The sequence below is a fragment of the Oncorhynchus masou genome, chromosome 1 (assembly GCF_036934945.1).
Source record: "Oncorhynchus masou masou isolate Uvic2021 chromosome 1, UVic_Omas_1.1, whole genome shotgun sequence".
Lineage (NCBI taxonomy): Eukaryota > Metazoa > Chordata > Actinopteri > Salmoniformes > Salmonidae > Oncorhynchus > Oncorhynchus masou.
In genome coordinates, this window is record NC_088212.1 from 37,018,785 (window position 1) to 37,041,255 (window position 22,471).

The following is a 22,471-nucleotide window of genomic DNA, read 5'->3' on the forward strand; positions in this document are numbered from 1 at the left end:
CACCCAGGAACATTCAATGTCATCTTGGAAAGCAACTCCAATGTAGATTAGACCTTGTTTTAGGTAATTGTTCCGCTGAAAGGTGAATTTGTCTCCCATGGTGAAATCCCTGAACGGTTTCTTTCCTCTCCAGCAACTGAGTTACGAAGAATGCCTGTATCAGTACACCATCCAAAGGGATATTGAATGTATGCTTTTTAAAAACGTACCCATCTACCAATAGGTCCCCTTTGCAGAATCTTTTTGAAAATCACTGTTCCACTGAGACCTTACAGATAATTGTGCGGGGTAGAGAAAGTAGTCATTCAAAATCACATTAAACACTTAATTGCACACAGTGAGTCCATGCAACTTACTATGTGAGTTATGCTTGCCCTAAGAGTTAATACTTGACTCAAGGCTGTTCATTTAATGTGGGTTCTCTGTAGATATCTTATAGTACACTTTGGGGCAGGATAAAAGTGAATTTCAGTTTAATAGCTCCTTGGTTGACGTCTTTATGCATGTGTGTATTAAAGACCCCCCCCAATCTCTGGTTAATTTGGGGACAGTAATACAGACAGGGGTCATTTCAAGCAGGAGCCAGCCTAAGTCATGACGATTTTATTTGCATAAACCAATTTCACTGAAAGTCAGCAATCCCAAGTCGCTGTTACATACTTCATTTTCTAGGCAGCAATATCTCTAGCAAACAACTTGTTACAACTCTAAAAAGTGTAAAAGGCATATTTTCTTTACACACTAACACTTGGCAAGACAGAACACGCAAATATGAGGTGTGTGTGTGTGGGGGTCATTCAATACAACAGCATTGTGCCTGTGTACAATGGTGAATTCTGATCAGCTGCATTAAACATTCAGGAAAAGCGCAAAAACCGAATGTCACACAATGAATGCACATCAGTTTATATTTTGTTCCAGCAGGTATTGCATCTTTATCCTTTCCTGTGTGTAATATATTTACGTATTGTATGCAGCAACCTACAGTATTCTATAAAAATGCATAAGACTGTAGTTAAGCTTTGGTTCACACTGCTTCTTTAGCTATCAGATTTAATGACATGATCGTATTTTGTTCGAGGTAAAGTGTGCCAACTTAATTTCCAAAGATTGCCTTACGCAGAGGATCGTAGTTATCCTACACAATGCTTGAAAAAGTGATTGGTCAGAACACACACACACACACACACACAATAATGGCAAACAAACCTTGTTATAGACGACCAAACCATTAAAACAATTCTTAATTCAAATCTGTACATGCTAAAGGCAATTCTTCCAGAACATCAATATTAATGTCTAGTCGCATTATGACACATCTTAACTGGCTAAACAAATGCTGTATCAGGAGGGGCTTGGTCCATCCATTTCCCTTGAAGGGGGACTTGGGCCCTGTGAGTTCTCTGGGATGGGAGCCCTTCATGGAATGGGTCAACTAAGGCAACATGTAGCCAATTGTTCTCCCATCTGTATGTGGGCCCTTAAATTAATGGCTAAATAAGAGTCTGCATGTTATGGTTTTGTTTTAATTAGCCCCCCCCCCCCAAAAAATGAAGTGGCTAACATCTAATTACAGAAAGAAAAGTCCAAAAGTATAGGCTGCCTTAAATATGTAACAACTTTACCTTGTATATCTCATCAATGACTACAGTACTTCAAGCCCTTGTGCTTGTTGTCTGCAGTGCTAACGTGGAAACAAGATCTTAGCTAGACAGACCAGCCTTATCAGCTGTCCATTGATATGTTTCATCCTGTATATCCAGAACAAATGCAACTCAAATTATTAGTCCCTCAATGTCCATTCCATAATAAATTCAAAATGCATTTCTCATACTAAGAACATGAGCATGTAACAAGAAGTATGACTGGACTCACTGGAGTTGTGCAGAAAACTTCATTTGTGTCTTATCAGGTAAATGTTTCACGTGCAAATGAAAACGTAAGCTTGTCATTCTTTAGACAAAGCATACTCAGAGACCCTAATCACCATCCAAATTATACACATCAACAATATCCAAATTACAACAGCATATAAATTGGTTTTCCACAACGTACCAGAATAGCAAAAGCAGAGACTGCAAACGAATCCCTTTGAATAGGCTATGCTTTAAGCATACAAGGAAACCTGCTCGAAATGTTCAGTGTCCGAAAAGTATGGAGTGTATTAGAAATTAAATCGCAACTATAAAAACACGGGGGGGCTAGTGATTTTCAGTCATTACTACAGAGTAAACAGGCTGACAGAAATTGCTGTGGTTCACATGTCAAGTCATCTCAACCGGTCTGTCTGCACCCCCGTGGTTCAATTCATAGAAGCACTGCTGCGTAGAGATTGCATCAAGAGGTAGATGGTGCTCACTCTACTGTCAGTCTGTCTGTTAGTGCATTTGTACTATTCTTACCCGAGCCAATGAACCATAAACACCTTGGGAGGGGGGGCGGGGGGGTCAAATAACAAACAGCTTAGAGAAACAGTGCTAAGATGACCACCTTTATAGTATAAATGTGTTGTATTGCCCTTACACAATGATGCATAATTGGATGATAGATTGGTGGCGCGACTTTTTATCTGACAGTGACTATGGCTACCATTGGTCAGTGCCATGTTAGGTTGGTTGCAGTGATAGTTCCTAGACGTCAACAGTACAGAGCGGCTGACTGCCAGGCTGGGCTGACTCCATTATGGTCATCTTGGGCTTCTTCCTGGTTTCCGCCTGAAGCACAAAGACAGCAGGGTTGTATTAACATTTACACTGAAGCACAAAGACAGCAGGGTTGTATTAACATTTACACTGAACAAATATATATGCAACAATTTCAAAGGTTTTACTGAATTACAGTTTATATAGTGTAAGGAAATCAGTCAATTGAAATAAAATCATTAGTCCCTAATCTATGGATTTCACATGACTGGGAATACAGATATGGGCGTGGATCAGAAAGCCAATCAGTATCTGGTGTGACCACCATTTGCCTCATGCAGAGCAACACATCTCCTTCGCATAGAGTTGATCAGGCTGTTGATTGTGGAATGTTGTCCCACTCCTCTTCAATGGATGTGCGAAGTTGCTGGATATTGGCGGGAATTGGAACACGCTGTCATACACGTCAATCCAGAGCATCCCAAACATGTTAAATGGGTGACATTTTTGGTGAGTTTGCAGTCCATGGAAGAACTGGGACATTTTCAGCTTCCAGGAATTGTGTACATATCCTTGCGAAGTGCATTATCATGCTGAAATGAGGTGAAGGAAGAATGGCACGACAATGGGCCTCGATCTCTTCACAGTATCTCGGTGCATTCAAATTCCCATTGATAAAATGCAATTGTATTAGTTGTCCGTAGCTTATGCCTGCACATACAATAACCCCAAATCCACTAAGGGACACTTCACAACGTTGACATCAGCAAACCAACTTTAAGAGTGGCCTTATTGTCCCCAGCACAAGGTGCACCTGTGTAATATTCATGCCGTTTAATAAGCTTCTTGATATGCGCTAAACCTGCCAGGTGGATGGATAATCTCGGCAAAGTGGAAATGCTCACTAAAAGAGATGTAAACAAATGTGCGCAAAAAATGAGAAGCTTTTTGTGCGTATGGAACATTTCAGGGATCTTATTTTAGCTCATGAAACCAACAACATATATTTTGGTTCAGTGTATTTCGAATTGGACAAATTCAGGTTGTCCTTTTTGTCAATTCTCTACCCCGTGGTGCCTAATGAATACAACGCAGAAATTGTCCTAACAGTTTGAACTGCTGCACCGAACTGAGGAACTTACCTCGACAAAACATAATTCAAGATCATAATCCAGGCCACACTTGCGTACAAACATGATTTATGACAGCGTCTGAAATAAGGTACGGCTGGAGCAACCATATGAAATATGAGTAACACCACGGTGCAGAGACACTGCAAATGGAGCAAAGACCAGAAGAATTGCAGGAGTGTCAGAAAGCGGAGAGATCTCCCTGTCTAGGTACCTCCATGTCCAACACTGGATTCAGAGCAGCTTTGGAACCTGACAGGGTTATCAGACAGACGTAAAACTCCCTGATGACACCAAATGCAGAGGTTACATCAGAGACCCAGAATCTAAATTGGAGCTTCTACACTCTACAGGTAACACTCACCCTCTCTTTAGCCAGTTTCTTCATCTCCTCTTGCAGTTTGTTCAGGATGTGAAGATTTGGCCTGTTCTTTTTGGCATACTGTTGAAGTTCAATCACACTCTTGTCTGAATTTTCCTGTGAAAAAAAAAAAAAAGCCATCAGTTTATAGAAAAGAGAGAGACTCACATCTGGTTGAAAGCGAAGCAGCATATGCCATCAAATCAGTTTTGCTTCTGATGAGCTGAAGTCTATACGACCCTAACTGACCTATGGGCCTCCAACAGCAAAGGAGCATCTGTGCCGCGGTACAGTATGAGGTGTACAGGTAGTACCTACCTTCTTCACCATCTTACTGCTCTCTCTGCCGTACATGCGGAGCAGTGACCCCCAGTTCTTTACGTGGGGGTGCAGCATCTGTAGGATCTTCTGCGACGCCAGCTGCTTCCCCACACGCTTATTCTTGCCTGGAAAACAGGACATATACATACAGAGCAGCAGCCATTAGAAATGCTAACTAGATTTACACTGCATTAATACAGCTCGGCTTTGAGCAGGGAAATTCTTACCCATATATAGTGTAGATACCCAAAGGCGCAAACATGGTGTTCAGAGTAAAAGTTGTCTGAATTCTCTATATATGGCTCTGACAAAAAAGAAAGCATTTGCAATTCGTAATGCTGCTTTTACACTACATTAACACAGAGCGGCATGGAGCATGAACTTGCTGCGGTGACTGGAGGGTCAGTGTGGGGGTAACTTACACCAACCACGCACAGTGTGCTTTCCACACGTCATCACATATTCACTCTTCTGGTTCTTCCCTGGGATCACCTCGAACTTGATGCTGGTGTCACCCATTCCATGGTTTCTACCGGGCACAAGAGAGTTGAAATACAAGGTTAACAGATTAATCAGAACAGAACATTTGATTATGCTTACACCTCATGTTTTGAGTCTCACCTCTTAAGGCACTCGTGTAGAATCTGATATGGCGAGAGTAAGCCTGCTTTATTGGTCAGTTCGTACACCCTAGAATCTTCAATACTGATATGATTAAAATACTGCAGGAAACAAAGACACATGAATGTTCATTAGTATTCAGCCAAATCATCAACTAGCTAGTAAAGTGCAATGTTATAAAAGAGACATGTTATCCGACCAAACACGAAAAGAAGATAATGATTTAATTAAGGGCCTTTCCAATGATTGGCAGGCTGATACCTCCAGTTCATCCCCTTCTACAAGCTTCTCCTCAGATGTCTGCTTTACAAAGTCAGGGATGAGGATCTCCAGTGTGGCTCGAGCTACAGGGGAGACATCAGTAAATACGCCGTTTCTGATTATTTATAGTTCAGACAGCCTTTGCAGCTGCTTAAGAGGATAGAAATTCAAAGAACAATATGAAAGTACTGTACCAGCTTTATTCTTGGCAAGTTTTTTACTGCTTGCAGTTCCTGTGCCATATGTCACTCCGTCTATAATGACGGAGGCGCCAAAGGGTTCACTTGGGTTCTCTGGGGGAGATGGAAAAATAGGATTAATTGGGTGCCAACGGCATAAAGGCCCTTTCTCAGGTTAGTGCTTTGGTGATGTGTTTTGTTCTAAGAAAAAACTGTCACTTGGACAAGCTAGTTGAAAGTCAACATCATGGACGGGGAGCAGAGACAAAAAGAGAGTCTTACCACATTCAAAAAAGTTGTAAACAGGTCGGACCTTTAGGACACGTTGCATATATTCATGTAGGATGCAAACTTCAGACTTTCCATTTGGATTAATGACAAACTCTGAGAAAAATAAAGAGGGAAAGAGTTGATGCGATTAGCTCAATACTCCACACTGAAATAGTTGACACCCTATCCCCGAAATAGTGTCCTACTTTTGGGAATAGGGTGCCAATTCAGATGACGCCTATGGTTCTTCTTCTGCATCCAGTACCTTTCTTGGTGGGGGTATCTGATACAGACAGAGTGATGAGCTTCTGGTTGGCAGGCAGAATGGGTCTCTCGGACTCAGCCTGCTTCCTCTTCATGTCCCTGTTGAACTGCCTGCGCTCTGCCCAGGTACGGAACTTCTTCACAGTCACTTGTTCAAAGTCAAAGCACTTCTCCAGGTAGCTGCGGAACTCCTCAATTTCTGGTTGGGGGTTCAATAAGGGAGGGGTATCAGTTATATTTTTGCTTTAGAAACCAAACTTGACGTGTATAGCTGTTCTTCAGAAATACCCACCAACACACTATTATCCCCTAAGTTGACAAGATAAACATACTATATCAAAATCAGCCATGGCTTTCAAAACTACTACCTGCTGGCAAGAAAATAGCTCGTCATGGAGTGTGTTGACCCTTACCTATGGATTCATCTTTACACACCTCCACCTTGGCCCTGACCTGTCCCAGAGCCCCCTGGGCCATCTTGCCATGCGGGACAGGACACCTTTCTATGGTTCCTTCTGTGACCAGGCCTGTCTCCAACTCCACCTCTCCATCCCCCAGGCTCAGATCAAGGGCCACAGTGGTAGGGTCCTCCTGGGCTGTGGAGTCAGGCTCGTCTGGTCTCTCCAGGGAGTCTGCCTCTTCCCCAGGCTTCACCGGAGACACCGCAGCGTTGGGTGTCACCTCTCCGTTCTGTTGCCTTTCCTCGTGATCCTTCATCTTCCTATAGTGCAAGCAGGGGATGCTACTGGTGGGAGGGTCGTGTTTCTGTACGCAGTGGCACAAGGGGTTTGGTTAGAAGTAGGTTGTTACCGTTGTTTGAGGAGAAATAAATGGATATTCATCCTTATTTCTTTAGTTTGACCATTCCTACCAAAAATGTAAATATTACACCAGTATTCAGCGTATAACAATGGGGTTCCTAACATGTTCCTAACCCTCTAAAAGACTCATATGTACAGCAGTTTCCATCAGTCTTATCACTTCCACGTCTTACCCTGATGCTCCCGGTCCCCAGAAAGTAAGGTCTGGACCAGGTCACTACTCTGGTCTCTCTGTGCAGGTAGACTGGAATGCCAGAGTTATGGAATGTCATGATCCATCCATCAGGTAGTGGCTCAGTGGGTGGACGCCCACGACCTGGGAAACACACACTCATCACTACACATCAGCGTCAAACACCCACACACACAATACGACAACGTCTGCAGACAGACACGACTACACATCGCACACCATCAGCGTCCTCTCACAAACGTGATGTTATGCATTCATAAGATATGAACACATAACATCAATGTGTGTCAGGCTCAGATACACCGTTACCAAAGGCAGATCAGCGCCAGACATCCACCACTCACTCTTCAGGACTGTTTTAATTTTGGTCATCATGGGCTGAACACCTCCCTCCCCGTCCGACGCGTGGTCACTGTCCCCTGCATACTCAGCAGCCCCCTCCGCCAGGCGCATCTTTTTGGGCACGGGCATGCCCTCCTCCAGCAGAGCGTCTACATCATTGTCGAAGTCCTCCTGGAAAAGACTGTGGTTGAGCGTGTGGGGGAGAATCGAGGGGTGGCGGCAGCCCGAACCTACCATGTCGTCCATTCAGTTAGGGCTACGCCATCTTGTCAGCACGTTCACAAGAGGGAATTTCAAGTCATGTTTGCAACCAATATCTGGCATGCAAAACAAACAAAAGCTTTGGACACAAAGTGGATGAGAGGAGATTTAAATCAGGTTGAACTTTTGAAGACACCAAGCATACCAACTACACTACCAGTCACAATTTTAGAACACATACTCATTCAAGGGTTTGATTTGTACTATTTTCTATATTGTTGAATAGTGAAGACATGAAAACTATTAAATAGATGAAATCATGTAGTAACCCCCCTAGTTGAACTAATTTATTTTTTTTTTTTTAGATTCTTCAAAAAGTAGCCACCTCTCTCTCAACGAGCTTCATGAGGAATGCTTATCCAACAGTCTTGAGGGAGTTACCACATATGCTGAACACTTGTTTGCTGCTTTTCCTTCACTGTGCGGACCAACTCATTCCAAACCATCTCAATTGGGGTTGAGGTCATGATTGTGGAGGTCAGGTTTACCAGATGACTTCTTGGTAAACTAGCCCTTACACCGCCTGGAGGTGTGTTGGGTCACTGTCCTGTTTAAAAACAAATGATAGTGGGACTAAGCGCAAACCAGATGGAATGCTGGTTAAGTCCTGAATTCTAAATAAAATCGGTGTCATCAGCAAAGCACCCCCACACCATCTCCTACATGCGTTGCGGTGGGAAATACACATGCGGAGATCATCCGTTCACCCACACCGTGTCTCACAAAGACAAGGCAGTTGGAGCCAAAAATCTCCAATTTGGACTCATCAGATCAAAAAGGACAGATTTCCTCCAGTGTAATGTCCACTGCTCGTGTTTCTTGGCCCAAGCAAGTCTCTTTTTATTGGTGTCCTTTAGTAGTGGTTTCTTTGCAGCAATTTGAACATGAGCGCCTGATTCACAGTCTCCTCTGAACAGTTGATGTTGAATGTCTGTTACGTGAACTCTGAAGCATTTATTTGGGCTGCAAATGTTCTGGATTGACTGACCTTCGTGTCTTAAAGTAATGGACTGTTGTTTCTCTTTGCTTATTTGAGCGGTTCTTGCTCTAATATGGACTTGGTATTATACCACCCCTACCTTGTCACAACACACTTGGTTGCCTCAAACACACTAAGGAAAGAAATTCCACAAATTAACAAGGCACACCTTTTTATTGAAATGCATTCCAGGTGACTACCTCATGAAGCTGGTTGAGAGAATGCAAAGAATCGGCAAAGATGTCATCAAGGCAAAGAATCTCAAATATTTTGATTTGTTATATACTTTTGTTTAATAGTTTTGATGTCTTCACTATTATTCTACATGATGTAGGAAATAGTAAAAATAAAAACCTTTGAATGAGTAAGTGTTCTAAAACTTTTGACCGGTAGTGTATGTCAACCTCAATCTCAAGTAGAAAAGATAAGGAATTTCCGCTGCTTCCATCAAGAATGAGAACTACGATGAACAAGCTGACATTTTATTCCAATGTCACTAGAAAAATGGCTATACACGATTAGCCTTTTCACAGTGCAGAGCCAAACCATACTGGGGTAACATCGTCACTAGAGCCTGACCGATATGTCGGTCCACCGATGTCTGTTGATATTGGCTTTTTAGTCCCTATTATCAGACAATGATTCCACCGATAAATAGGATAACAAAAATTAAAACTTATGATTATCTGAACACTGGCAGCCATTCTCATGATGCATCATTCATTTCACAAAGTAAGAAAACATTTGAAGCATATTTCTTGGACAAATGCTGGCAATTTATAAAAATGCTGTGTGGAAAATGAAAAATAGTTATGTTTTAATTACGGCAGATATTTCAGTATCGGTATGTTCTCCACACAAAAATCATTATCTGTATCGTTGTTACGCATCTTCCATAGTTGCTGGAACTGTGCTGGAAAAGATGTGAAAAGAATATCCAAGCCATTACGGTTTCAGGTCAGCACTACAGTGTGAACAAGGCACAAAAGATCAGTGAGTGGACAATGACAAGGCTCTGCAGAGGCAAAGACAGGGCCCCTTGGTTACGTACCTCATATGAGTAATTCAGGTTCTCCTCGTCAGCATTCTCCGGTTGAACCATTTCCTCAGACCTGAAACCCCCCTGCTCCACATTCTCCGTATCCAGGAAGTCCTGACTGAAGTCCTCCAGCTCGTCCAAGACCGCAAATTCCACTTTGTTCTCCAGGTCTGCCTCTTCCCCCCTCCTCTCTGCACTGCCACAGACCATCCCGTTTCCCAGTCCTGAGCTACCCTCAACAGCTCCTAGCTCTGTATTGGCATCATGCAACTCACCATTAAGGCCCTCTGAGCTGGTCTCCCCTACACCACCACCCTCCTGACCGATCCCTGTGTACAGCACCTTCCTATCTTTGCTCCTGCTGCTATCTACAACGCTGACACTGATCTTAATGTCTTGTAGTAACTTAAGCTCTGGTAGGAACTTGCTGACAGGGGGCGCATGGCGGGCTGTTCTAGGGCACAGTGAGCTGGGTTCGACCTCATCTGAAAGGTTATTACTGAAGGTTATGGAGCCCTTGGCGAGGAGCCCCAGGCCCTGGTCCCCTGCTGGGGTGTGTGTCTGTCCATCACCACCAGAGCTAACGTCCATTTCCTCTGCGTCACTGGACGTTTGCAGGGGAGGTGGTGGAGGCTGCGCTTTACCATTAAGGCCCTCTGAGTTTAAATCATCAGGTGGCTCCAAAGGCAAGGGTGGTAATATGTCATCTATCTCCATGTTGACTGTCTTATGAATCACTAAATACAACAAATTCTTTATGGGTCACCCTGACTGTTTTTGCAACCTGTTCTTATAAGTATTTGGCTAAAATGCATGCAGAAGCACATTGCACAAGATTTCGAACAAAACAACTTCCCTGTGTTGATCATGTACCAGTGTTGAATATGCTAAGCTGACTACATTGTTCTTTTCATTAATGTAGACAGCTTTTTAGAATCACTGTCTCAATTACTGGAAATCACAATGCATTCAGCTTATATTACTCGGGTTCTAGGCACTGCGACTCCTCCACTGGCAAATCCCCCGTCAGAGCTAGAAAAACAGAGACATGTCAGTCAATAATTGACGCCAAAAGAGCAACATTGCGGTGCAAAAACATGTAGCCAAGGTAGCTATGCACATTATGCAGCATTTTGTATGATTGCTTACTAATGCCAGCACCACAGGCCAAGCAAGCAAAAAAAATCCTTCCTTGATTGCAGAATGCTAACGTTAGTTAGCTGTCTGTGCAAGATATTTAGAAACTGGATTCACCCTACAAAGTCATCTAATGCTAAAACCTTGGCAAATGGTTAGCAATATGGGGCACCTTCGAAACTGAACGATTTCAAAAGACGAGCAATTTGTACTGTCCTTCTACGCACTAGCCTAGCTAACTTTAGCTACCTGGCTAGCTTAGCTCAAACTTGAAGCTAAGCGGTTAAGCTACACAATTAGGTGTCAATATGACTGGGCTAAATATTAAACACAGAAACAATGAGCACATTTGATCACTCACCTATATTTAATATACAAAATGTTCTTCCCTTAGCTAGCAAACCTAAATTATTTTATTCTTTTAACGAGGCCAGACAGATCCCTTCCCCGTTCCGCCATCTTGCAGACAGCTGCAGGATTCTTCTGAAACACCACCCCCAATACCGGCATTTTGACGATTGAGCAGTGAAGAGTCCAATCACCATTTAGTTCTTACGTGGGCACACTAATCAACAACCGACAAAGGCAGGCCTTTGCCTCACTGCGGGAATAAATCGACCAATCAAACATTAGAATAGATCACAGTTGACCAATGAGAACGGTAGGCACAATTGGGTTGCGAATTGCAGTGGCCACATACTGACGCTGGGTGGCAATCATCTTCACCTACTGTCTTCACCAGTAAAATTGTGTGCAAAGTAGCGATCAGTGAAACAAGATAAATCATCATACATTAAACATTGAATGCAATTGTATCTGCATAGTCTCCTAAAATGAGAACCCTGCTGTTTCTAACCCGCATAGAGCCTCTGAACAACACTCAGACACACCCATCGTGTTTACTGAAGATTCAAAAGTTTCTGCAAATTACATAAGAATCAATATTTAAACATAGAAACTGTGACAACCGTTGCAATGGCAGTTTATTCAGCGACAAACCATACACGACATTGCGTTAATAAACTTGCGATTGTCTAAAAAAATTGCCGGATCAGATCTATTCTTGAAAGAATGCATAACATTTGCAATAGACCCTTTTCCAGTATACGACACTGACCTAACGCATAGATGCGCGCTAATCTTGACGGCCATCTGCGCAAATTCAACATAGCCTAGATTTACCGTTTTATTACTTCTAAACAAAATAACTTGGGGTTCTCATACGCTTACAATGATGCTTTGATTCTTGCTTTAACAATCGCTAAAATTATATTTGGTTGTGATCTTTGCAAATAAGTATTTTGGATGCAGCAATTGTTAGCTAGAATGCTAACGCTCATTGACATTGGCAAGCTTTTTCCTACAGCCTAATATGAGGATTCTGTGTTATGCACTATAGCCCGTTACCATATATGTGCTTGAATATTATCTGCTGTTGGCTTGTGTGGATGTATGTATGTGTTATGCAACATAGCTGACTTGAAACATTGTTAACAGTTTCAAGGCCATGGGCCTTTCTCATGATGGAATAATACAGAATAACACGAATACAGGAACTGTTGACTTGTTGGGGGGCACATTCAGAACGTAGTGTTGCGAGAACAAACGGTCTTTTGTTAGATAACAGGAGCCAGGTGCCTGATAACTGTATATTCTAAACAGCGACAACGACTGACTGCTGAAGCACTTAGGGGGCTGGGACCAGCCTCTGCGCCAACAATCAACTATAGGCTGGGTGAGTTTAAACCACGCCCAGTCTCTACTCTGACAGGCCGGCTCGGAAGCAGGAACTACCTCTGTTCAGAGTATATTATAATATCTTTGTCAGGAACGAGTCAGTTCTCTGTTTGCCCTGCGAGGTGGGACAGAGAGCCCGTATATACGAAAACTGCATTTACCACTTATTGCTTAGCTAATAAAAAATACATAGTATACAATCGGTGACTCAATGTCATATTTATCCTGATACCAGATTCGAATTGACGCAACCCTAACACTAAGAGCCATTTTACTGGTTGAAGTAAAATGCAGTTGATTTGTGATGATGACACCAACATTATACACTGCTCAAAAAATAAAGGGAACACTTAAACAACACAATGTAACTTCAAGTCAATCACACTTCTGTGAACTCAAACTGACCACTTAGGAAGCAACACTGATTGACAAATTTCACATGCTGTTGTGCAAATGGCCTGACTGCCATTAGGTACCGAGATGAGATCCTCAGACCCCTTGTGAGACCATATGCTGGTGCGGTTGGCCCTGGGTTCCTCCTAATGCAAGACAATGCTAGACCTCATGTGGCTGGAGTGTGTCAGCAGTTCCTGCAAGAGGAAGGCATTGATGCTATGGACTGGTCCGCCCGTTCCCCAGACCCGAATCCAATTGAGCACATCTGGGACATCATGTCTCGCTCCATCTACCAACGCCATGTTGCACCACAGACTGTCCATGAGTTGGCGGATGCTTTAGTCCAGGTCTGGGAGGAGATCCCTCAGGAGACCATCCGCCACCTCATCAGGAGCATGCCCAGGCATTGTAGGGAGGTCATACAGGCACGTGGAGGCCACACACAGTACTGAGCCTAATTTTGACTTGTTTTATTAAGGACATTACTACAAAGTTGGATCAGCCTGTAGTGTGGTTTTCCACTTTAATTTTGAGTGTGACTCTTAATCAAGACCTCCATGGGTAGATCAATTGGATTTCCATTGATACATTTTGTGCGATTTTGTTGTCAGCACATTCAACTATGTAAAGAATATTTCATTCATTCAGCTCTAGGATGTGTTATTTTAGTGTTCCCTTTATTTTTTTGAGCATTGTATGAAGCAGAACATTCATAAAAGCCTTAAAATCTAAAAGTTGCGTGAAATGCACTCATAAGCAACATGCAGCAAGCCATTTTTTGCTGGAGTTCTATAACAACTCCCGTGTTTTGCAAACACAGAAATGTTTTATATAAATACAGATTAAAAGTACTATATTCACAATTTATATCAAGACACCAGTGATGTGGTAAACAGGTTTCTGAACTTCTACGGATACCAGAGGTCAGTAACATAAAACTTAGAAAACCACTGAAGGATCCTCATCATTGGCAGAACATCAACACAATTTTTGTAACTCTCACAAATGTGAATAAGTGTTTGAACCAGAAACCCGAACACAGATGTGAGTGACAAAAATAACCCTTTTAGTTTGTTTTCCTTGCTGTGAAATGTCTCTCCTATGCAGTATGTGAAACAAGGCAGGAAAACAAAGAAAAACACTTTGATTACCACTTAGAAAAACATTTTAAGTGCTTTCCTGTGTTACTTAACAAGCAAACCTCGGTCGCAGAGTCAAAATCTGTGGCAATGATAACTATTATTCTACAAGGCAGGCTGTTGCAATATGCCTTCATAATTCTGTCACAGAAAAGTTAAACACCTGACTTGAGGAACCCAAACCAGTCATTCTTATTACAGAATTTTAGAAGGATATTGATGGCTGCTGCTGCTGCTTCTAAGAGTGTTAGCATTTTACACCTCAACTGAAGATACAAACAAACATGGCGAGTAGAAGGCAGACTGAGCCACAAAGCCAGTGTTGAGAAAATAGATGCAATGTTAAATGTAAATAATTTACTTTGGTTATTAAATTACATTTGTTCTTTGGCAATACACTTAAGCACACACCTCAAAATAATATTTTAATCCAATTAACAAAATAAGAATAGCGCCCATTATGTATGATTTAATTAATTCACACGTCTAAGTCAAGCTAAAACGTATTCCCCAAAGACAATTACATGAACAGTGCAACAATCTCTCTGAAAAAAAGTGCCATAATTTGACTCTCTCCCACCACCATTTTAAATAGCAAATCAATCTTCATGTTCATTTCACTGTTGTGAAGCCAGAGCTTGCTGTGGAAGAAGGAGGGATAGGGAGGAGGTTGGATGCAGAAAGGCACAGAGTGTGATTCCCATATAGCCCCATTTAGCGGTCTTCAGTTCTGGATTTTGAACTGGAAAGAGCTTGTGCTCCATTGGCTGACGTCACAGTTGAGCATGGTGCGCTCTGTGAAGGTCACATTCCCTGATGCATCTATTAGGATAATGGTATTGGTCCTGAAACAGGAAGACAAAACATCAGAAATAATAGAGGGGTGAAACAAGAGTGGCTTGTGCATTCCAAATATGGGGAAAACATTGTGATTCTGGAGTTCCCCAATCACCTTTCATAATCACACAACTTCAAGGCCAGACTGGTTATAGATGAGATTATATGCACAAGGGGCTGTATGATGTATGGGGCGTATTCATTATGCACCAAACAGAGCAGCATGGACTGAAACAAAAAGGTACTACCTGGATTTGTCCAATAAGAAACTCGTTTTCGTTCACAAAACGTTTCCCGTTTGCTACGGTGTGCACCAATGAATATGACAATAGATTTGTCAAATAAGAAACAATTGTTTTTGTTTTCCCATGTACCCTATGAATATGACCCTGCTCTCACACCCTCCAGCACAGCCTTCCCCTGAGGGCAGGCCCCGCATGACAAATGGGAGAGCTAATTGGTGAAACCATGACCACAGATTTAAATAACAACACTATGTGGGACATTGGCAAGGTTTATAGGCCACTCTATTATATTGTGACTCTGGCCAAGCTAATTGCTGTCAGGGACAGGGAGGAATCTGACCTTGTGCCGTAATGCGGGGAGCGAACACACACAGAGGACAGGGCCCGGAGCATGGGGCTGCTGTACCCTTCACCCTGGCTCTCCTGGGCTGGGTCAGGGGTGTTCCTGAAGAATAGAGGAAGAATCCGTTCTCACTCAAACCTTCTCTTTACTTTTAAGAGTTTTGTAACAGAAAGAGTCAGGGATGTACAGTGCATTCGGAAAGTATTCAGATTATTCTAAAATGGATTACATATACATACACACATACGTATATACAGTTGAATTCAGAAGTTTACATACACCTTAACCAAATACATTTAAACTCAGTTTTTCACAATTCCTGACATTTAATCAGAGTAACAATTCAGTGGCTTAGGTCAGTTAAAATAAAGTGTTGATCCTAAGAACGTGAAATGTCCAAATAATAGTAGAGAATGATTTCAGATATTATTTCTTTCATCACATTTCCAGTGGGTCAGAAGTTTACATACACAATTAGTATTTGGTAGCATTGCCTTTAAATTGTTTACCTTGGGTCAAACGTTTTGGGTAGCCTTCCACAAGCTTGCGACCAAGCTTTAACTTCCTGACTGATGTCTTGAGATGTTGCTTCAATATATCCACGTCATTTTCCTACCTCATGATGTCATCGATTTTGTGAAGTGCACCAGTCCCTCCTGCAGCAAAGCACCCCCACAACATGATGCTGCCACCCCTGTGCTTCACAGTTGGGATGGTGTTCATTGGCTTGCAAGCCTCCCCCTTTCTCCTCCAAACATAACGATGGCCATTATGGCCAAACAGTTCTATTTCTTATTTTTTTTCCCTTCAGACATTTCTCCAAAAAGTACGATCTTTGTCACCATGTGCAGTTGCAAACCGTAGTCTGGCTTTGGATGGTTTTGGAGCAGTGGCTCCAAATCACTCGACTATTATTCTGACATTTCACATTCTTAAAATAAAGTAGTGATCCTAACTGACCTAAGACAGGGAATTTTTACTCTGATTCAATGTCAGGAATTGTGAAAAACTGAATTTAAATCTATTTGGCTAAGGTATGTATGTACACACACACACACACACACACACACACATTTAAATCACACATATATATATTATATACACACATACATAATAAAAAAATATACACACATACATATATATAATATTATACACACATACATATATATATACATATATATATACACACATATATACACACATACATATATATACACACATACATACACACATACATATATATATATATATACACATACATACATACATATATATATACATACACACACATATATATATATATATATATATATATATATATATATATATATATATATATGTGTGTGTATGTATATATATATACATTTAAATGTTTTTTTTTTTTTAATTCACCCCACATCAATCAACACACAATGATTCATAATGAGCAAGCAAAAACAGGTGTCTAGGCATGTTTACTAATTTATAAAAAAAATGCAAAACTGAAATATCACATTCACATAAGTAATTCAGACCCTTTACTTCAGTCTTCTTGGGTATGATGGTACTAGGTTGGCACACCTGTATTTGAGGAGTTTCTCCCATTCTCTGCAAATCCTCTCAAGCACTGTCAGGTTGGATGGGGAGTGTCGCTGCAAAGCTATTTTCAGGTCTCCCCAGAGATGTTAGATCGGTTTCAAGTCCGGTCACTGGCTGGGCAACTCAAGAACTTTCAGAGGCTTGTCCCAAAGCCATTCCTGCGTTGTCTTGTTGTAAGGTGAACCTTCACTCTGGAGCAGGTTTTCGTCAAGGATCTCTGTACTTTGCTCCGTTCATCCTTTCCTCATCCTAACTAGTCTCTCAGTCCCTGCCGTTGAAAAACATACCCACAGCATGATGCCACCACCATGCTTCACCATAGGGATGTTGCCAGGTTTCCTCCAGACGTGACACTTGGCATTCAGGCCAAATAGTTTGATCTTGGTTTCATCAGACCAGAAAATCTTTTCTCATTGTCTGAGAGTCTTAAGGTGCCTTTCACAAACTCCAAGCGGGCGGTCATGTGCCTTTTACTGAGGAGTGGCTCCCGTCTGGCCACTCTACCACAAAGGCCTGATTAGTGGAATGCTGAAGAGATAGTTGTCCTTCTGGAAGCTTCTCCCATCTTCACAGAGGAACTCTGGAGCTCTGTCAGAGTGACCATTGGGATCTTGGTCATCTCCCTATAGCTCAGTTTGGTTGAGCGGCCAGCTTTAGTTAGAGTCTTGGTGGTTCTAAACTTCTTCCATTTAAGCATGATGGAGGCTACTGTGTTCTTGGGGACCTACAATGCTGCTGACATGTTTTGATTCCCTTCCCCAGATCTGTGCCTCGACACAATCCTGTCTCGGAGCTCTACAGACAATTCCTTTGACCACATGACTTGGTTTTTGCTATGACATGCACTGTCAACTGTGGGACCTTATATAGACAGGTGTTTGCCTTTCCAAATCATGTCCAATCAATTTACCACAGGTGGACTCCAATCAAATTGTAGAAACATCTCAAGGCCAATCAATGGAAATATCATAGCAAAGTGTCTGAATTCTTATGTAAATAAGGTATGTTTTCATTTTTTTATAAAAATGCTAACACTAAAAACCAGTTTTCCCTTTATTATTATTATGGGGTAGTGTGTAGATTGATGAGGAAAAAAAGTAATAAGGCTGTAATGTTACAAAATGTGGAAAAAGGGAAGGGGTCTGAATACTTTCCAAATATACTGTACTGATAGAAAATACACTGTTCTCAAATTCTTATTCAAACCTCCTTTTGGATGGGAACCAACTGTAAAAGTATAACTCTTCAGCAAAACTTTAATGTTACCAGGTGAATGGAAAAAAAACTACACTGAATAGAAAGTTATTACTGAACTGAAAGTAACAAAAAAATGGAGTTATATAATACGACAAAGTCAGTTTCGGAAGAACATGATGTACATTCTGAAGCTGGCAAACCTGTTAGAGAGAAAGGTATGCGCTGTCTGGAGAGCAAAAGTTCACTGACTAAAAGCTTTGCAATTAAGTTGAGATAAAAGAGCAGGATTCCAGCAAAAGCAGAGTACTTATTTTTTTCAATTTCACATTCACGTAATGTGTGCAGGACTATACTTTCTCCAAGCCATATTGAGTGTTCCCATTTGTACCTCACGTAGCCATGTGGAATGTCCACGTGTGGTACTCGCAAACCCATAATGAGTGAGCATATTTAGACATTTAGATGTCCTTGTTTGTTACTCTCAAATATGTTACGAGCAACAGTCATGCCTATGGTCTTATTTTGTCTAGGCAACTTAGAAACAAAATATGCTTCATAAAATGACATAAAACGTCCAGGTTTTAAACGATTAAGTTCATGATTTAGTAGTTTCAATATGCAGACCGCCTCGGCTCAGATTCAAGGTGGGTGATGTGTAACAAGCACTGTCCTTTACTCTCCAGTCTTGTGACCATTTGAGCAGAATTAACCGTGCCTCAAATATGACAGAATCAAGCCTGAAAACGTTAATTATCCTTGATTATATACAGTGGGGCAAAAAAGTATTTAGTCAGAGGCCTGTAATTTTCATCATTAGGTACACTTCAACTATGACAGACAAAATGAGAAAAGAAATCCAGAAAATCACATTGTAGGATTTTTAATGAATTTATTTGCAAATTATGGTGGAAAATAAGTATTTGGTCACCTACAAACAAGCAAGACTTCTGGCTCTCACAGACCTGTAACAACTTCTTTAAGAGGCTCCTCTGTCCTCCAATCGTTACCTGTATTAATGGCACCTGTTTGAACTTGTTATCAGTATAAAAGACACCCATCCACAACCTCAAACAGTCACACTCCAAACTCCACTATGGCCAAGACCAAAGAGCTGTCAAAGGACACCAAAATCAAAATTGTAGACCTGCACCAGGCTGGGAAGACTGAATCTGCAATAGGTAAGCAGCTTGGTTTGAAGAAATCAACTGTGGGAGCAATTATTAGGAAATGGAAGACATACAAGACCACTGATAATCTCCCTCGATCTGGGACTCCACGCAAGATCTCACCCCGTGGGGTCAAAATGATCACAAGAACGGTGAGCAAAAATCCCAGAACCACACGGGGGGGCTAGTGAATAACCTGCAGAGAGCTGGGACCAAAGTAACAAAGCCTACCATCAGTAACACACTACGCCGCCAGGGACTCAAATCCTGCAGTGCCAGACGTGTCCGCCTGCTTAAGCCAGTACATGTCCAGGCCCGTCTGAAGTTTGCTAGAGAGCATTTGGATGATCCAGAAGAAGATTAGGAGAATGTCATATGGTCAGATGAAACCAAAATATAACTTTTTGGTAAAAACTCAACTCGTCGTGTTTGGAGGACAAAGAATGCTGAGTTGCATCCAAAGAACACCATACCTACTGTGAAGCATGGGGGTGGAAACATCATGTTTTTCTGCCAAGGGACCAGGACGACTGATCCGTGTAAAGGAATGAATGGGGCCATGTATCGTGAGATTTTGAGTGAAAACCTCCTTCCATCAGCAAGGGCATTGAAGATGAAACGTGGCTGGGTCTTTCAGCATGACAATGATCCCAAACACACCGCCCGAGCAACGAAGGAGTGGCTTCGTAAGAAGCATTTCAAGGTCCTGGAGTGGCCTAGCCAGTCTCCAGATCTCAACCCCATAGAAAATCGTTGGAGGGAGTTGAAAGTCCGTGTTGCCCAGCAACAGCCCCAAAACATCACTGCTCTAGAGGAGATCTGCATGGAGGAATGGGCCAAAATACCAGCAACAGTGTGTGAAAACCTTGTGAAGACTTACAGAAAACGTTTGACTTCTGTCATTGCCAACAAAGGGTATATAACAAAGTATTGACTTTTGTTATTGACCAAATACTTATTTTCCACCATAATTTGCAAATAAATTCATTAAAAATCCTACAATGTGATTTTCTGGATTTTTTCCCCCCTCATTTTGTCTGTCATAGTTGAAGTGTACCTATGATGGAAATTACAGGCCTCTCATCTTTTTAAGTTGGAGAACTTGCACAATTGGTGGCTGACTAAATACTTTTTTTGCCCCACTGTATGTCAAACATGATGGGTGTTTAGCCTATATTTATGTAATTAAAAGTTATTAAAGTTGGGCTACACTTTCTGGCACCTCCCTCGTGTGAGCACATACATTGACATGTAGGCTTTTTAAATTATGTGGATAAATTCCAATGTCGGCTTCTGATCCAATTCTGATTGGAATAATTGTTTGATTTTTTGATTGTGTGATTTCCTAAACTTGTCCATTTAGACAACTCAAATCTATATTCTTCTTGTCTGTCATTTAAAAAAAAAACTTGTCCCGGACAAGAGGACAAGCGTTAATGTCGAGCCCTGTGCAGGTTTATGTTTTAATATACAGTACCAGTCAAAAGTTATACACCTAAGGGTTTCTCTTTATTTTAATTTTATAATTCATATTATCTTTATTTATTTTCTACATTGTAGAATAATAGTTATGAAATCATGTAGCAACCAAAAAAAAGTGTTAAACACATCAAAATATATGTTTTATATTTTAGATTCTTCAAAGTAGCCACCCTTTACCTTGACAGCTTTGCACACTCTTGGCATTCTCTCAACCAGCTTCTCCTGGAATGCTTTTCCAACAGTCTTGAAGTAATTCCCATATATGATGAGCACTTGTTGAAAAACAACTGATAGTCCCACTAAGCACAAACCAGATGGGATGGCGTGTCGCTGCAGAATGCTGTGGTAGCCATGCTGGTTAAGTGTGCCTTGAATAGTAAATCACAGACAGCGTCACCAGCAAAGCACCCCCACACCACCACCTCCATGCTTCACGGTGGGAACCACACATGCGGAGATCATCCGTTCAACTCCTCTGCGTCTCACAAAGACACGGCGGTTGGAACCAAAACTCTCATTTGGATAGATTTCCACTGGTCTCATGTCCATTGCTCGTGTTTCTTGGCCCAAGCAAGTCTTTTCTTATTGGTGTCCTTTAGTAGTGGTTTCTTTGCAGCAATTCTACCATGAAGGCCTGATTCACGCAGTCTCCTCTGAACAGTTGATGTGTCTCTTACTTGAACTCTGTGAAGCATTTATTTGGGCTGCAATTTCTGAGGCTGGTAACTAATGAAGTTATCCTCTGCAGCAGAGGTAACTCTGGGTCTTCCTTTCTTGTGGCGGTCTGGTTTTTGCGACTGAAGAAACTTTCAAAGTTCTTGAAATGTTCCGTATTGACTGACCTTCATGGTCTTAAAGTAACGGACTGTCGTTTCTCTTTGAAATTTGAGCTGTTCTGATCATAATATGGATTTGGTATTTTACCAAATAGGGCTATCTCCTGTATACCACCCCTACCTTGTCACAACACAACTGATTGGCTCAAATGCATTAAGAAGGAAAGACATTCCACAAATTATCTTTTAACAAGGCACACCTGTTAATTGAAATGCATTCCAGGTGACTACTTCATGAAGATGGTTGAGAGAAAGCCAAGAGTGTGCAAAGCTGTCATCAAGGCAAAGGGTGGAAACTAAGAACCTAAAAAATTAAACACCTTTTTTGGGTTACTACATGATTCCATATGTGTAATTTCATAGTTGACGTCTTGATTATTATTCTACAATGTAGAAAAAGTAATACAAATATACATATATTTTTTAAGTGTTCTAACTTTTGACTGGTACTGTATATTACACTGTGCCACATCGATGACATTAAAATGTAAAGGAAAACTAGAGTGTGGGGTCCACACTGGCAGGTTGTTTATTGACATGAATCTTGTCCTGGAGGCAGAGCTGAGTGATTTCCACCAGCTGCAAAGTCAAAATTGGCTTTACATCGTTTGTGGCTGTGCCCGCAAGGGACTACCCTGTAGAGCTGCCTCCCGTACACGAGCGATCCCAATAAATGTCAACCTGCATCACACAG

At 41.6% G+C, this 22,471-nt stretch overlaps 2 protein-coding genes across 6 annotated transcripts in view; both read right to left on the bottom strand.

Annotated features, from left to right (window-relative positions):
* Positions 1 to 588: 588 nt before the first annotated feature.
* On the bottom strand, positions 589 to 11,305 carry LOC135543338 (microprocessor complex subunit DGCR8-like). 2 transcript variants are annotated; one of them, XM_064970534.1, is made up of 14 exons: positions 11,183 to 11,305; positions 9,697 to 10,716; positions 7,408 to 7,576; positions 7,044 to 7,186; positions 6,463 to 6,814; positions 6,051 to 6,248; positions 5,798 to 5,899; positions 5,531 to 5,629; positions 5,337 to 5,419; positions 5,076 to 5,176; positions 4,877 to 4,983; positions 4,452 to 4,579; positions 4,137 to 4,250; positions 589 to 2,714 (listed from the first exon to the last, which is right to left on the bottom strand). In XM_064970534.1, the coding sequence occupies exons 2-14, from the start codon at positions 10,399 to 10,401 to the stop codon at positions 2,631 to 2,633; spliced, it is 2,385 nt and encodes a 794-aa protein (XP_064826606.1). In that variant the 5' UTR covers positions 10,402 to 10,716; positions 11,183 to 11,305; the 3' UTR covers positions 589 to 2,630. The 2 variants fall into 2 exon arrangements, with proteins under 2 accessions (XP_064826606.1, XP_064826597.1); XM_064970525.1 differs by having other exon boundaries at positions 5,316 to 5,419.
* A 3,130-nt stretch (positions 11,306 to 14,435) lies between these two features.
* LOC135543393 (transport and Golgi organization 2 homolog) overlaps positions 14,436 to 22,471 on the bottom strand; it is a 53,044-nt gene continuing 45,008 nt past the window's right edge. For all 4 annotated transcript variants that reach the window (XM_064970636.1, XM_064970608.1, XM_064970616.1 and 1 more), the window contains exons 8-9: positions 15,516 to 15,620; positions 14,436 to 14,938 (exon numbers count right to left, since the gene is read on the bottom strand). In XM_064970636.1, coding sequence (XP_064826708.1) covers positions 14,818 to 14,938; positions 15,516 to 15,620 — 226 coding nt within the window. In that variant the 3' untranslated portion in view covers positions 14,436 to 14,817. The remainder of the gene's footprint in view (positions 14,939 to 15,515; positions 15,621 to 22,471) is intronic.

Excerpts from the sequence above, each read along its gene's own strand:
- LOC135543338 (XM_064970525.1), bottom strand. The coding sequence starts at position 10,401 with ATGGAGATAGATGACATATTACCACCCTTGCCTTTGGAGCCACCTGAT. Across the intron at positions 6,815-7,043 it reads TGGGGACCGGGAGCATCAGG|AAACACGACCCTCCCACCAG; the intron begins GTAAGACGTGGA and ends CACTGCGTACAG. Across the intron at positions 4,580-4,876 it reads GCACACTGTGCGTGGTTGGT|GCAAGAATAAGCGTGTGGGG; the intron begins GTAAGTTACCCC and ends CCTGTTTTCCAG.